General features: G+C 47.3%; 1 protein-coding gene across 23 annotated transcripts in view; it reads right to left on the bottom strand.

The window, feature by feature from the left end:
- Window positions 1–3,318: 3,318 nt before the first annotated feature.
- Window positions 3,319–17,082, bottom strand: part of KIFC3 (kinesin family member C3) — a 51,535-nt gene continuing 37,771 nt past the window's right edge. For 7 of the 23 annotated variants that reach the window (XM_087971812.1, XM_087971813.1, XM_087971820.1 and 4 more), the window contains 7 exons: window positions 14,490–14,620; window positions 13,808–13,931; window positions 11,777–11,906; window positions 10,070–10,299; window positions 7,826–7,960; window positions 6,050–6,182; window positions 3,319–3,667 (listed from right to left, as the gene is read on the bottom strand). In XM_087971812.1, the coding sequence (XP_087827938.1) occupies window positions 3,642–3,667; window positions 6,050–6,182; window positions 7,826–7,960; window positions 10,070–10,299; window positions 11,777–11,906; window positions 13,808–13,931; window positions 14,490–14,620 (909 nt within the window). In that variant the 3' untranslated portion in view covers window positions 3,319–3,641. Of the gene's footprint in view, window positions 3,668–5,233; window positions 5,267–6,049; window positions 6,183–7,825; window positions 7,961–10,069; window positions 10,300–11,776; window positions 11,907–13,807; window positions 13,932–14,489; window positions 14,621–17,082 lie in introns of all 23 variants that reach the window. The other 16 variants (XM_087971826.1, XM_087971818.1, XM_087971827.1 and 13 more) reach the window with 3 other exon arrangements.

Genomic DNA, 17,082 nt, shown 5'->3' on the forward strand with positions numbered 1-17,082 from the left:
TCTATATTTATTTTTGCTGGAGAAAAAGTAAACATTTTAGAGGAAATTTAAATGGGACTCATTTAAATTTCTTCTAAAATGTTTATAGATAAGATACAGAGATTATATATATATACACATACATACATACATACATACATACAACTACATCAGACACACACACACACACACACACACACGAGCTATCGCAACCTTTATTTGTAGGTTTAATATTTATTTGTAAATGTTATATTTTTTAAGAGTCATGCTGACTTCTTGTCTTTCAAGAAGTAAGGAGGAAGAGGAGGCAGCTACCAATTTGAACCATCTTTAAGGAAATGTTAGAAAGTGCCCAGTAGTTTTCCTTTGCTTCGTTCCTCTGTATATTGTTTCATTGCCGTGGATCGGTTCATTTTTCTGAACTTGACTCATCCTGCCCAAAGCAGCAGCTAAAACGACAAGGACTTCTTATCTTGTGCCCCATGAATGGTGAGAGGATTGTGAGATACCAGTTTAGTCAAGAGTAATAAGATTATCACCTGTAGCCATTAGCTATTTATATATCTCTACCGAAATAATCCACAGATGGATGAGGGCCTAAATTAAATTCATTGCTTTATTCTGATTTTTTTCTTCAAGTCAGTATTTGAGGAGATTGTCTCGTGCTCTTGAGCTATTCATTGATGTAACCTTGGAGGCATTCTTACTCCAAGAAAATGTAGAATGTAAAACATGAAAGCAAATCCATTAATCTATATTCTATAGATTAAACACTAAAACTACACTGCTCAAAAAAATAAAGGGAACACTTAAACAACACAATGTAACTCCAAGGCAATCTCACTTCTGTGAAATCAAACTGTCCACTTAGGTAGAAACACTGACTGACAATCAGTTTCACATGCTGTTGTGCAAATGGAATAGACAACAAGTGGAAAGCAAGTTAGCAAGACACCCCCAATAAAGGAGTGGTTCTGCAGGCGGTGACCACAGACCACTTCTCAGTTCCTATGCTTTCTGGCTGATGGTTTGGTCACTTTTGAATGCTGGCGGGGCTTTCACTCTAGTGGTAGCATGAGACGGAGTCTACAACCCACACAAGTGGCTCAGGTAATGCAGCTCATCCAGGATGGCACATCAATGCAAGCTGTGGCAAGAAAGTTTGCTGTGTCAGCGTAGTGTCCAGAGCATGGAGGCACAACCAGGAGACAGGCCAGTACATCAGGAGATGTGGAGGAGGCCGTAGGAGGGCAACAACTCAGCATCAGGACCGCTACCTCCACCTTTGTGCAAGGAGGGACAGGAGGAACACTGCCAGAGCCCTGCAAAATGACCTCCAGCGGGCCACAAATGGGCATGTGGCTGCTCAAATGGTCAGAAACAGACTCCATGAGGGTGGTATGAGGGCCCGACGTCCACAGGTGGGGGTTGTGCTTACAGCCCAAAACCGCGCAGGACGTTTGGCATTTGCCAGAGAACACCAAGATTGGCAAATTCGCCACTGGCACCCTGTGCTCTTCACAGATGAAAGCAGGTTCACACTGAGCACGTGACAGACGTGACAGGGTCTGGAGACGCCGTGGAGAACGTTCTGCTGACTGCAACATCCTCCAGCATGACCAGTTTGGCAGTGGGTCAGTAATGGCTTGGGGTGGCTTTCTTTAGGGGGCCGCACAGCCCTCCATGTGCTTGCCAGAGGTAGCCTGACTGCCATTAGGTACCGAGATGAGATCCTCAGAACCCTTGTGAGACCATATGCTGGTGCGGTTGGCCCTGGGTTCCTCCTAATGCAAGACAATGCTAGACCTCATGTGGCTGGAGTGTGTCAGCAGTTCCTGCAAGACGAAGGCATTGATGCAATGGACTGGCCCACCCGTCCCCCAGACCTGAATCCAATTGAGCATATCTGGGACATCATGTCTTGCTCCATCCACCAACAGTTGCACCACAGACTGTCCAGGAGTTGGGGGATGCTTTTGTCCAGGTGTGGGAGGAGATCCCTCAGGAGACCATCCGCCACCTCATCAGGATCATGCCCAGGTGTTGTAGGGAGGTCATACAGGCACGTGGAGGCCACACACGCTACTGAGCCTCCTTTTGACTTGTTTTAAGGACATTACATCAAAGTTGGATCAGCCTGTAGTGTTTTTTTCCACTTTAATTCTGAGTGTAACTGCAAATCCAGACCTCCGTGGGTTGCTAAATTGGATTTCCACTGATAATTTTTGTGTGAACATTCAACTATGTAATGAACAAAAGTATTTAATAAGAATATTTCATTCATTCAGATCTATGATGTGTTGATGTCTATGATGTGATCTATGATTTTTGTGTTCCCTTTATTTTTTTGAGCAGTGTATTTGTTAAATTTATTTGTCGCCTATCTCGCTGTGGGGAGAGAGATGGAATCAGCCATCAGTCCAGCAACCTGTCCAACACTTACTCTATGAAGGATTTTTTTAAAGTCTGGAAAGAAATACAGGTAGCCTGCCCATTCCATTTGTAACCTGAGGATCCGTGGGAGTGAATCTCATACCTTGAACCAGATCACTCCTCTCCCACACATTCGCTAATTGAATGCAAGGCTCGTTAAGTGCACATGAGGTATTTCAGGGTGGGGAAGGCCAGCTGCCTAAGACCACCCAAGGCCTCCCCGACCCACTGAAATACCTCATGCTGGCCCAAATTGCTTCCCCACCACCACCAACCTGCCACGCCGTGTCACTTGTGAAAATCTAGCAAGCGGTCTCCTCTCCAGCCTTGCATGCACTCCGTTTGGCCGTCTGTTGCAGGGCGAAATGGAGCCTCTGGGGGCTGGAGCTTCAGGGTCCGTCCCTCAGATGCTCCATTTCGGCCAGCAGCATAGAGGACAAATATTGCAGAGCCTCTGTGGTTGTTTGTAAGGGTGAATTGAATAATTGCCGTGGTGGTGCAAGAATCATGGTTTTGGGCCTTGTTCGGAAACGCCAGGGGGCGCTGGTTGCGTAACTTTGAATGTTCGCTAAGGGAAGGCTCGTAATGGGGGAGTACATGTATCTTTAGGCAAGAGGTCTCCAAACTTGGCAACTTTAAGACTTGTGGACTTCAACTCCCAGAATTCCTCAGCCAGCATAGCATAGAGGAATTCTGGGAGTTGAAGTCCATAAGTCTTAAAGTTGCCAAGTTCAAGGACCCCTGCTTTAGGCCCTGCCAAGAGTTAATAGCGCCTGAGATGAAAGGACAACTCAGAACTCCTTCAGCTCTGCCCGGCTGTATTTCAATTGTAGTTTTCACATTGCCCTTCAGTACCACGTAAGATTGAGATGACAGACATGGAATAATAAAAGTATTATCAAGGCGTTTCTGGACTTCCAAGAATTCCGACTGGGGGCAACATTTTTATTCAAATAAAAATGAAAGGGAAAGGGTACATTAAAAGCAAAGTGTGTGTCCACCGCCTCTTTTAAAAGAAGTGTTAAAAACCTGTTGGTCAGGAAGTGATCCTTTCCGGAAGTCTGTATGGTTCCAAGCACCCGGTTCCACTGCCCGCAGTGGACGGGGACAACCAGTCCAAACCCCTGGGCAGCTGTGCTGCAGTCCCAGCCCAGGTGCGGTTTTAGAAAAGCCAGCATGGTTTCCCAAAGTCCTCTGTGAAAACAGCTCCTCCTGACCTCCCCCAGTTTTCATACAGGAAGGGGCCTCGGTTTCCCTAAAACAAAGACGAAGACATAAGCGAATTCTGGCAGAGAATCCCACTGAAGAGAGACGTGGAGGAGTTGCTGCTTCCCAACACACCCATCGCTTTGCTGCAGGCACCCAGGCTAGCCAGATCCTCCTGCATGTGGCACCCAAAATTTTCCCTGTGCAGAACCTCTGCTGAACAGACAATCAAGCCAGCAAAGCTGGCTGAGGAACTCTGGGAGTTGAAGTCCACAAGTCAACCAAGTTGCCTGGGTTGGAGCCCCTTGAATCTAAAATAATGGAGGCTGTCAGGATTCCAGCAATTGCTCTAATTAAATCATGATTCTCGAGCCAAACTTCAAAAAACTTCTGTTTAGAATCGGGAGTTTCATGCAAGCTTCATTAATTACTCCTAGAATATACCCATTAAGGTCAATGGGTTAAGTAATTCTATGTGTTTTGTCTCCTTTGAGCAAAATCAAACCTGCGCTTTATGTCTTATTATTCTGGATATTTGAAAACAGCCAAACACTTGTGTTCCAAAACTCACTAGAACAGCTTTAAGACTTGTGGACTTCAGCTCCCAGAATTCCTCCTCCAGTCCTGTTAGCTCAGGAATTCTGGGAGTTGAAGTTCACAAGTCTTAAAGTTGCCAAGTTTGAAGACCCTTGCACTAGAATTAAAGTCGGTTTGGCCCATTCAGTACAGATCGTTCCTTCAATATCCCATTTGCGATTGCTGCACAGGAAGCATTTCAGACAAGGAAGCTTCTTTTTGCATCTGCAGCCGAGAGCCTATAAGGGGCAAGAGGGGCTGTGAGCGAGGGGGAAGCGGGGGGGGGGAGGGGGGGCAGGCAGCCCTTTCACGACCCAGCAGAGGACAGATTTAAATAAAGCCACTTGGTGAGCCAGGTGCAAAAGCATTTCAGCACAAGGGAACAAAGCAGGACAAATCTGCCCATTTTTTACTTTTGTAGAAAGTAAAAATGCATTTGTTTGTATCTATTTAGTCCATTTCAACATGCAAAAGGACACCTGTTTCCAGCCACGGCTTATTTTTGCTGTACTTGTTCTTCTGGAGCGTTTGTGCTTGCAGGTAAACCAGAAGAGGAACTGCAGAATTAAATCAGACTGAGAGGAAGAAGCCAGGAGGGGCTCACAGGAGAACACTGCAAAAATTATGCCCCCCCCACACCAGGATGCCGGGCGGGGGGGATTTTTGGACTTTCTGCCCTCTGCAGTCCCAAACCCCACCTGGCCCATTTTTGGAGTCTGTCTTCTGCCCGTTTCAGCGACACATAACACTTGGTCCTGGTTCCATTCTGATTTTGGATTGTTAGCAAGCGGACAGATTGAAGTCCAGCTTGCATTATGCGATTCCTTCCAATATTCAGTTGGGTTACAAAGAATAAAAAGCCACATTAAAGGGGAAAACGAAACTTTTGGATTTCACGCTTGTCCCTGGCTCAGTCTGATGTTAATTCCAGAGACAAGGGACAACCGACAATCAAAAGCAGCACCGATCCTGCTTTCCTTCTCATTTTGGCAGAGCAGAACTTAACGTCTTGTGAATCTGGGCGTGTATCTAAACTCACCTGGAGGCAAACAGAGCATCTCTTAATTCCAGGCTGAAATCAAATGGAATAATTGAAGTTTGTCTCACAAAGCAGCAAATGGATGCAAAAACTGCTCTGATGAATAGAACATCCACACATTGTGGATAAGGATCCCTGAAGTTCCTGGCTGACAATACAGCCAGATGAATGTTTGACTGGGGATGCCTCGTGTTCCTAGTGAAGCTTGTGAAGAAGATGCACACATGACCACATGGATGACACGGTATGTGGCACTGAATGCGACATGCAACACGGCCACAAAGGGCTGAACCGGGCACTCTGCTGCTGTTCCGCTTCTCGGAACAGGTGGTGGGCTCCATCCGCTTCCAAAATTTCTTGGCCCAATGGCCCCCTCGGGCACAAGCACCTCGTCTCTTGCCCTCCTCTGCCTTGAACGTCTCACGTCTTCCAGGCTAAAACAACTCTGACCGGGGGGAGAGAAGGGGGGGCTACAACCTCTGCCCTCCAGAGTCCCTGGGCTGTTCTGCCAAGGGGGTGTTGGGAAAGATGCTGGGGGGGTGCCCTTCCCCCATCCTCAGCACAGTTGGGTAATTTGCATCCATGGGTTCCCAGCTAGGCGCACGTGGATGCAAAGAAGAGCAAGGGAAAAAATCCCTGTGGCAAGAAAGGATGCCCACCTGGTTTCAGGATTCTTGGCACTTTGGGTGGCATCAGGAGGACCCTGCTGGGCAGGAGGCTTCAGAGGAGCAGACCAAGCTCCGTCCCCACGGATGGAACAGGGGATTCCCTCTTGGGAGGGGCCCAAGCAGCTCTGCCAACGGAAGGGGCTCTTACCTGTACTCTGGGGCTTTGCCCGCAGTGAGCTCGACCGGCCCGTTCGAGGGGAAGGCTGGGTTCGGATGCAGGGCTGAAGGGCGGCACAGGGCTCCACCTGGAGACAAGCAGCCACAGGAAAACAGTGCTGTGGCTGTTACCAGGAAGGTTCCTTCAGATGAGGTGACAGGGGCTCCGTCTGCCAAAGCAACCGCCCAACCAAGACCTCCCCTCCTCTCCACACCAGATTCAGATTCGGCTTGGTGAGAGGCGCCCTCCCTCCCTCAGGGGCCACTCACAGTGGCCATAAAGGAAGGAAGCCTCCATGCTGGGAAGCCACGGAAGCCACCGGCCTGGATGAGATGCTGAGCCCACTGGGCTCCGCCAGACACGTCAAGGCAGAGCGGGAGCTCTCTGAACCACGGGCCCCAGGCTCCCTCCCTCAGGACCGCTGCCCCCCAGGACACCCGGGTGGCTTATAACCCGCCATGTCTTGGAGGCCAGTTTTGAGGAAACTGGGCAGGTTGGGAATATGGGAGTGGGCAACCTTTTTTGGCCGTTCTCCAGCTCAGGGGTCTCCAACCGTGGCAACTTTAAGACTTGTGGACCAACTCCCAGAATTCCTCAGCCAGCAAATTCTGGGAATTGAAGGCCACAAGTCTTAAAGTTGAGGAATTCTGGGTGTTGAAGGCCACAAGTCTTAAAGTTGAGATTCGGGCGTTGGATTCTTAAAGTTGAGGAATTCTTGGCGTTGAAGGCCACAAGTCTTAAAGTTGAGGAATTCTGGGCGTTGAAGGCCACAAGTCTTAAAGTTGCCACGGTTGGAGACCCCTGCCCCAGCTGGCCGCACAGAGCCTTCCGGAACCCTGTGAGCACAGAGATGCTGGCTGGAGAGGTTCCGCCTTGGCTGCGGCTTTGGAGAGTTTCAAGAGGAGCATTTCATTTGTAGACCTTTTGCACTCCCATTTCCAATCTTATTTTACAGCTTCCGAACCCTGAGCACCGGCAGGTTCCGCCTTGGCTGCGTTGGAGAGTTCAAGAGGAGTTTCTTGTAGACCTTTGCCTCCCATTTTTTTTTTTTTTTTTTTTTATTTTTTTATTTTTTTTTAAATTCAGCCTCTTTGCTCCTGAAAGTTGGGGTGTCCGGGGCCCAAAAGAGATTGCTGTGGCCCAAGGGGCCTCCCTCCCCCATTCAGGGCTCACTCTCAGCTCAGAGGGGCCAGGGCAGGCTTCCCCCCTCTAGCCCAGAGCCACAGAGGGGACTGCAGCTGTGGACAGAGGAGAGGACTGAGCGACAAGCCACAGCTCTAGACTTAGCCTGTTTTGCTCTTGGTGCATCACCCCAAATCCTCAAAACTGCCCTGTTCAGTCCTGGAGCCGGAGGGGGAGGGGTGGAGTCAGAAGCTGCCCCCCCCACACACACACACCTTGAACTGTACTTTGCAAGGGTGCAATGGCAGAAGCAGGCAGGCCGCAGTTTCCTGGGTGTGTCTCCCAGAGGCTGGGTCCCTTGTCCAGCTGCCACTGGGACCCGCATCCTCGCCACTACATTTGCCCTGCGAGAGTCCTGGTGTCACCGGAACATGGCGAGCCAGGCTCTTTAACAGCCTGAACCTTCCCGGAAAAGGCTAAGGAGGCAACCCAGGACGGCTGGAGTCCCCTTGCTGACCCATCTGCGGGGCCCCCAAGCTTCAGGGACTCTGAGGGAAGTGGCGGTCGAAGAGACAGCATCTTTCAAGAAAGGGATCCGCCACACCGGGGGGCCCAGGAAGCCCAGCAGGCAGGAAATCCCCGTACCTCTAAGTGCTCCTGGCTGGTCCAGGAGCCCATTTCTGCCCTCCGAGATCCAGGGCCCAGTTCCACGGAGCGAACTCGCTCAGCAAACTTGAGGGAGCAGAGCGTCTCGCTCGTGTTCTTCTCCACTGGAGAAACCTGTGAAATGGGAGGAGGAGGAAAGGGCAGTCACAGCGCAGAACCCACAAGGGTCCCCTACGGAAAAGGCGGCTGCCTCTGTGCCCCCCAGGTGCCCCCAAAGGGCCGGGCAGAGGAGATGGTGAGGCAGGTCGCTGGCCTTCCTGGGTCTTGGCTGTCTCTGGAGCCAAGAGTGGCTGCTCGGGGGACCCCACTTCAGGAGCTGCTCAGGAAGCAAACAGATGAGACAAGAAAACACCAAATCCCAACAGAATTGGAAAGGGAATTGCCTACCAATGACGATCACTTTAACTGCTAAAAGGTGTAAATTACAATTGAGATTTGAAATGGAAGAAGAACAAGTTAAAGAATGCATGATAAAAACAGGAGTTTTGGATACAATCACAGGTGGATCTGTGAGAAAGGGTGAAGCTAAGAGGACTTAAATGGGCACCGTCTTACAATTCAAGAGAAATGTAAAATGATGTACTGTTGTTGCCAGAAATGTGGAAAGCCCATGATCACAATTTGTGATCATCCCTGCTTGCTTCCACGCAAGCAAAGTCAACGGGAAATCCGGCAAAGAAGGTTGCAAAATCTGCTGGGATCCATCTTCCTCGTCCTCCCAAGCCTCACTGCCCTCGCCCTGGGCCCCTTCAGGTGCTGGCAGGCGCCCCACCATTCGCACCCCACCTAAAGCCGCCTCACTGCCCCCCACTGGCCTGGGACAGGCAATTTCCTGCCGGCTTTCCCACTGACTTGGGTTGTTGCAAGGAGGTGCTAACAGAAGAACCTGCCATTTTCACTTAGCAACAGCAATGAGGGATTGCTGTCACTAAGTGATGTGGTCACGGGACACCACACATTATGACCACATCCTTCAGCCACAGAAATTCCAATCCCCATCGCCCTTTTAACCCAAGGACTCCCAGCACTGCCTTGAAGACAAGGTGGGTGACATATAAATATAAATAAATAAATTGTAACTGCAGTGAGGCTGCAATAGGCACAGAGATGGGAAGTTACAGAAATACTCTCAAGAGAGGAATGGATTGTGAAGATGGAAGAACTTATTGAAATGGCCAAATCACTTCTCTGATTAGGGAAGGACAATAACTACTTTTATAAAAGACTGAAAAACTTTTATGGAAGTTTTGCTGAAAATAAGGGGGGAAATGAATTGACGTACTTTAGATTCACTGATTAAATGAGGCTGCCTGTATGAAGAAAGGAATGGTTAGGGTTAGGGTTTTCAATTTGGGAGGTGGGAAATAGTAACTATTCCAGGAAGACGCTCTGTGAATGAGATGGGCAGTTTTCAAGTTTTATTAAATAAGTAATAAATAAATGTGTTTATAAACACACGCATTTACCCCTTCTCACCCTTATGGTTTGGCATGGGTTTTCCCCAGCCTCCAATCTCCACCAAAGGTGGTTCTGCGCAGTGCCCGGACAGAGAATTCTAATCTCATTTCTGGGATCCGTTTAGAGCCACCCCCAGCTTGGATTCTGTCACAGTGTGGAAGACCACAACCAGCCCTGAACGTTTTCCAAACCTCTAACCAGACACTATCAGCTGCCCTTTGAGTTCCCTGTTGGCCACCCTGAGCAAACCAGAGCGGTGCACCAAGTAGCAACTGCAAGGATTTGCCATAAGGAGAACTTGATGTGGGATTCACCCATCTAGGAGCAGCATTTTATTCTCCACTAATTATTGTGGGGTCCCCTTTAAGGTTTCTTCTGAGATATTTTTTGGAGATTTGGGAGCTTTTACTTTGAGCTTTTATTCATTTATTATATTTATATGCTGCCCATCTCATTTTGGGAGCAACTTTTGGAATGCCGCTTTGGATAAATGAAGTTCAGAAAACCAGTTTTAGTGTGCATTTAGTGGTCCTGTCCCCCGTTTGTGCTTTGTGGCCCATAAAAGCTATAAAAGCATTTTTTGAATGACCCCAAAAGTGCCAGCTGGAGAGGAACACCGACCATTGATGTACAGGACTCCTACGCATCATCTGACAAGGAGCAAAGTAGCAGGCGCATCCGATGCACAATCAGGACCCTGCATTTTGTCCCTGGGTCACCTGAACAATGGAAAAACCCAGGCCCACCTTTCTCTGAAATGCTCACCTGGACCATCATGAGGGTCTTGCTCTCACCACTGAGGGAATCGTGGAGGAGATAGGTCAGCTTGGAGTTGCGAAACGGCACATGGGACTGGCGGGAACGCAGCGCATAGATCACATCGCCCAAAGCCGAAAGGGACTTGTTGATGTACTGAGCCTCACGCAACCTGCTCCCTTCTGCACCAGATCTACCCACACGCTCGGATCCTGCCAGGTCTACTAGATTCAGCTTCCCTAGGAGATGAGAAGGCAGACACTGAAGCTGCTGCCCAAGGTTGACTTCTTTTAACTGTGGGGTCCATGGAGGATGGACCAAGATCCGTCCAAGATAGCAAAGTCTGCAAGCCTGGCTGTAACCTTTTGGGGAGCGGAGGGCAGGCCAAGGGAGGAGCAAGGCGGTGGTGGCTGTGGCAATTCCCTCTCTTTCCATCTTTCTGCCTCCCCTTCCGTCCCCGAGGAATAGACAGCTCTCCTCGGAGACTTGAACCGATCCCTTTGAAATGGGCCTTCCAGATCCGGCTGGGTGGCCCTGGGCCTTGGCCCTCAACTGCAGGTGCCCCCTAGTTCACCAAAGGGACTGACTGAAATCAATCTTAACAATACCACACAACAGCAACAGCACTTAAGACTTTGCAGCCCTCTCTAAGCGGTTCACAGAGTCAGCATATCTGCCCCCAACCACCTGAGTCCTCGTTTTACCACCTTGAGCCGATGAGAATCGAACTCCTGGCAGTGAGCAGTGAGTTAACCTGCATTCTAACCACTGCACAACGTGACACAAAAGATGGATTGATGTTCTCACTTGATAAAATCTCTCTTCTGCCACCCTCTTTTCAATGTTTCAGCATAAAAATGGCAAGATTTCCTCTATGCTGAATCCTTCTATTTTTATCTAGCATGCCGTGGCATTGTGTCTTAACTACCTTCCCATAAATAGAGCTTACACCTTGATCGTTTCTACAGTTTGCTCAAGCAGCGTCCAGGCTGAAGACATCAGGTGCTGGCCCTGACCGAAAGAAAAGCCTGAATAGAAGCGGCAATTCCTCCGTGCTTCGGTGGAGGCAGGGAGGGCTGTGAAATTTGTGTGATCTGCATGTTCCCGGGAAACAATTTAATTCGAACATCTAAAAAGTAATATAAGTTCTAGGATGCAATTATTCTTTCCATCTGCACTTTTTGGAATTTTGTAATGTAGTTCCTCAACCCTCCCAAGTATACAAAATGGAAATATTTTTTTTAAAAAATGGGGGAAACCCTTTGCAAAGAGCATACATCGCAGAAAAATGTAAAGAACTATTTACACCTTTTTTGCTGACACAACATTCAAGCGTACAGGTGTTCTTCCAAAGGACATATGCTTTCTAAGAAAATACTGAATAACAGAATAACAGAGCTGGAAGGGACCTTGGAGGTCTTCTAGTCCAACCCCCTGCTTCAGCAGGAGACTCTATTCCATTTCCGACAGGCGGCTGTCCAGTCTCTTCTTAGAAACCTTCCGTGGCGATGCTAGTATTACAGAAAGCCGAAGAGAGGCCCTTCGTCCGTTGTTGTGTGTGTGGCTGCAAAAGGACGGGCAACCAGGAGGGCAAATCCCACCTTTTTCTCAGCCTCCAGCCAGCAGGAGCACCAACCCCCATCTCCCCTCAGCCCCCCTGGCTAAGTCTCCTAGTCCAGCCATTCATTCTGAACCCGAGGAGGAATCCATACCCACCTGTGGTTTTAATCCCTGTGCTGCAATCAGTTCCCCTCACCGTGATCATGAGGAGGGCATGAGATCGGGAGCTGTGCTCGTTCAGGTGGGTGCACTCCGTGGCCCGGTTGATATGGCCAAACTCAAAGACCTGGGGAGAAGTGGAGGGGCTGTAAGTGGAGGCTCCCTCAGCCTGGGAAGGTCTGCAAAAGAAAGACACCGGCCAAACCCTGCAGAGCCCCCTCCTCCTCCCCTCAGGAGGCCTCGCGGGGGCCCTGCCCTAACAGATGGCACTAAAGAGCATCCAGAGATGATACAACAATACACAAGATACGGTATATTGTTGTATATTGTATGTCTAGACAAGATACAATATGAGAGCACACAACAGATACAAACTCAATGTAAACCGCTCCAAACTCGATTGCAGAAAGTAGGACTTCAGAGTGGTCAATGCCTGGAATGCTCTACTTGACTCTGTTGTTACATCCTCTAAACCCCCCCCCCCCCCTTTTACCCTTAAACTATCCACTATTGACCTCACCTCGTTCCTAAGAGGTCTGTAAGGGGCGTGCATAAGTGCACCATCGTGCCTCCCATCCGTGTCCTATTGTCCCCCTTTATTTGTACCTATTTCTTGCATTCCTACTCATGTTTATACTTGTACCTATTACCTTGTAAGCGATTGACAAATGAAATGAAATAAAATAAATAAACAAACAAACAAATCAATCAATAAATTTGCAGCATCTAAGATTCTGTCACACCTTTTCCTGCAACGGATCTGACTGACGGGATTAATGGCCTGAGAATTTAGAGTTTCCTTGGTTGGGAGCAGCTCGGGGGCTGGGGGAGAGACTCTGCCATGTTCTGTTTCTGATCCTCCTCTTCTCTTCCCCGTCTGGTAGACGGACTGAGCACCTGGGATGCCTCTGCCACTTTTCAGCCGTTCTTACCCTCGCTCCAATTCGTGGGGGAACCCTCAACTCAAGGGCTAAACACACAACTGGAGGCTGTTAACATCCCAGGCAAACGGGCTGGGCAAAAGGCAGCTTAGAGTTGCCGAGTGGGGGAAACCTCGGCTTCGCCCCCCCCCCCCCAACTTGCCCAAACTCCAGCTAAAGCTCCATCCCAGGAACTTCTTCGGGAAGAGAATGGACTCCCCCCCCCCCTTATTTATTTATTTATTTATTTATTTATTTATTGATTTGATTTGATTTGTCAATTGCTTACAAGATAATAGGTATAAATATAAATATAATTTATGAATACATGAAATGGATACATATAAGAAAAATAAAAAGAAACAATAGGACAGGGACGGTAGGCATGTTGGTGCGCTTATGCACGCCCCCTACAGACCTCTTAGGAAAGGGGTGAGGTCAATAGTAGACAGTCTAACGTTAAAGTTTTTGGGGTTTGGGGAAGAAACCACAGAGTCAGGTAGAGGATTCCAGACATTGACCACTCTGTTGCTAAAGTCGTATTTCCTGCAATCAAGTTTGGTGCGGTTAACCTTGAGTTTGTGTCTATTGTTTGCTCTTGTGTTGTTATGGTTGAAGCTGAAGTATTCATTGACAGGTAGGACATTGCAATGTATGATTTTATATAGCATACTTAGATTAGACCGAAGGTGGCATAGTTCTAGGTTTTCTAGGTCTAGAATTTCGAGTCTGGTGGCATAAGGTATTCTACAACGAGTAGAGGAGTGGAGAACTCTTCTTGTGAAATATTTCTGGACTTTCTCAACTGTGCTAATATCAGATAATGTGGGTTCCAGACTGATGAGCTGTATTCGAGTATTGGTCTAGCAAATGTTTTGTACACCCGAGTAAGTAGTGTGATATTACCAGAGAAAAACTACGTAAGATTAGGTTAACAACTCTTAATGCCTTTTTGGCTATGTAGTTACAGTGGGCTCTAGCACTTAGGTCATTAGAGATGAGTACTCCAAGATCCTTGACAGAGTTTGGATCATCAACAAGGTCCCCCTTGTTGATGATCCTCCCAGACCCCTTGGCACACCAGGAAGCCCCTCCTGTCCCCACTAACCTGGTTGATGTCTTCCACGCTGTGGACAGGGAACTCGGTCAAGCCTGGGACGTAAAGCTGCCCGCTGCCATCTGGGCAGAGTCTGATCTCCAGCTTCTCCTGGGGCTCCTTTCCAAGCAGGTCTCTGAAAGGGAGACAGAGAAAGCACCGCAGTCATGCAGAATGCCTCCATCATCCCGGGAGAAAGAAGAGAGAGTTCAAATGGCCCAAATGCAAAGACGGAACCAACTTCCTATTGTTAAGATGCAAAAGGACAGAGAAGAATCAGCTTCTGCTTTAAAGTGTGGAGCCCCAAACCCCACTCAGTGCTCTGGGGAAGCTGCGATTTTGCTGGAAAACCCAGAATTAAGGCTCTCATTTTAGCCCAAAGACTTTACTTTCTAACCCCAATAAAGTCAGACATACCACAACCAAGCATGGCTGCTCTGGCCTGCAGAAGCCGCAGCTTTGTGCAGCGTCCACTTGTGTCCAGAAAGAGAGAGAGACGGAGCTGGGTGCTTGTGGGGGTGGGGGAGGAGCTTTGGAAGGTCATTGAGCGCAACTCCGAAGCCCCCCCTGCAAACAGTGTCTGTTGCTCCAACCAATGCGAGCAGGGGCTGCCCTTCCCCTCTGCCGAAGCCCCTCTTCCCAGCCATGTCCAAGGAGGGCTCGTCTGCTGGAGAGGCTGCTTTCCTGTTGTTACCTGAGAGCCTCGTTGTAGATTTCAGCCACGCTGACAGTGATGCTGTAATTCCAGTCGGAGGCCTTGGACTGAACCTCGGAGAAGAGAAGCTGCAGAGCCCGCTGGTTGATCCCGGGGTTTTCCAGGCTGCCCTGGTGAGAAAGGCAGACATGTGTCGTTGTGTTGATGTTAAAAGCGAAGGAATTCCAAGAGAGAAAAACTGGGAGTGGCCATCCTGGAGATACCCCCAAGGGGTAACCTGAGGGGGACCCTGAAAAAAACGGGCCTTGGCATTCTCATGACCTGCCAACTCCATATTCCTGCTCTTTTCCAAGTCCTAGAGGGGGACAGCACCCCAGGAAAGAAACTCGTGATTCGCCAAAATTGGGGGTCTGGGAAAAGTCAAGCCCCCATCCTTTCATTTTTAAAAATATATGTTTATTTTCTTAAAGAAAAAAATGAATGCAGTTAAAAGTACAAACTAAGAAGAAAAAGACAAGAATCTATCTTATATTTTATACTCTTCAATAGTCACTGGTTTACCAATGAATTTGCTACTGTAAGATGAACAAGGAAAGAAATCATTGCAAGGAATCTTGGAATCTCTGCCATAGTATTGTTCCATTCCTTGATTAGTAAAAAAAATATTGCCCTTCCCAAAACACAGATTACACATTTCAAGAACCATTCCTTGACATTTGGAATTATTCCAATTTCTTAACACAATTCTTCCTGGAAATTGGTTTGAATGCCTTTTGAACTTGGAACAAATCAAAAAAGGCAAACAGTCAGTTGTTTTATATACTTTCCAAAATATGTGTGGTTAATCTTGGTTTAACAGACCTCACTTTTACTTTTATTTTAATGTTTTGTATTGTGTATAATTCTTTTATTTTGGTTTTTTTTTGGTACTGCTTATGTTTTGACTGCAAGCCACCCAAAGTCATGAAAGTGAAGTAAGCAGTGTCCGGCCCTGCCCAAGAATGATGTAACAAAATCCAAAATTAAATTCTTTATTTACTCACACCAATAGATAAGACTCTTGCCAGACTAAACCCTTATTACTCTCACCCCAACAGAGATACCCTGAGAGATTCCAGGGAGTGGCTCTCCTAACGCTCTTCCCCTAATTGCAGCCCTGGTTGTCTCTTGTCTCGCCCCTCCTTGGAATGTGCCCCCTCCTTCCTGGGCATCTGCCACTTTATTCTAGTAGTTCATCACAGGAGTCTATATAGAATGAATGAATGAATGAATGAATGAATGAATGAATTAATTAATTAATTAATTAATGTCAGCTTTGGAAGCCATATTGACACCAGACGCTTCCACACTGCCACATTCTTGAGCCTGGGAAAATAGGAGGGGGGAATTTCTTGGAGTGTATGTGATTATAGACATAATAGCATTCTTTTTCTAAGTCAAGGTCATGTTATTTCTGCACCTGATGGAGAGGACGTCTCAAGTTGGGACGGATGGTTATTGGGGTATGTGACGTGATGATGGGTGCAGGGGTTGGATTTGTAATTTTTACTTATTGCAGGGAAGCTCGGAACTTTCAGATTTGGGATTCACCAGATGTGCCAGCTTACTATCCAATTAAAAGAGAACTTTTGAGAAGATGTTTGTCTCGTAGTTATTGTTTGGAGTGGAGGTTTTCTGGAACACTGACAGAATGAATGAATGAATGAATGAATGAATGAATGAATGAATGAATGAATGAATGAAAAGTCAGTCAATCAATGAATCAATGAATGAATGAATCAATCAATAGTTCTGCCCCATTGCCACTGGAATGGGGAAATATGTCTGGAAATTAACTACTTGTTAGGGTTTGGGAATTAACCCCTAGAAAAGTATTGCAGCAGTAGTCAAGCCAGGCAACCAAAGGAGAGCGGAAGGGCCCCAGAGTATACACACACTGAATACAAACACTGTTTGTAGTTTAAATAGTTTTTAATCCAGTTAGAGTTTAAGCATTGTCATTCAGTCCATTAAGTCATTCACAGTATTTCCATCCAGTAAGACTCACTAGTATAGTCCAAGTTAAGAGTCTTGCAATATCTTTATCAGCCGATAAAGATATCTTCTCCTCCTCCGGTTTCACTCTCCAGAGAAACAAACGCTGGATATTCAGCAAACAGTAGCAAACAAAAACAGTTCAGTCACAGGCACTCACAGTCAGTAATCACAGTTAGTCACAGCAAGACACAGTTACAGCCAGTAAGCTTTCCAGCTTCTAATGCTTCCTTATATTGAAACTTCTAACCGCACCCTTAATCGGCTAATTGCCTGCTGCATTGTGCTTAAAGTGATAAGCACTTAAACCATGATATCTAAGTTTTATATATTTATTCACCCAAACCATATTTGGTATCAATGTTATACCTAACATACTCCCCTTTTGGGTGAAATAAATATATAATACCTTTACAATCTTATCCCATATTTTTCACAACTCTCCTGGTGCTTACTGGCACCTTGGGCTTTAGTAAAATTATCAGCTAAATTGTCCTCCGACATACAGTACTCTAGCTGAATCATCTTACTTCTTACAGATTGTCTCACGTTTAGGTATCTTAGATCTGTATGTTTGCTCCTTGTTTTTACTCCAATA

This window comes from Notechis scutatus, chromosome 9 (genome assembly GCF_049901735.1).
Source record: "Notechis scutatus isolate UNSWTSFEM ecotype Mainland chromosome 9, rNotScu1.2, whole genome shotgun sequence".
Lineage (NCBI taxonomy): Eukaryota > Metazoa > Chordata > Lepidosauria > Squamata > Elapidae > Notechis > Notechis scutatus.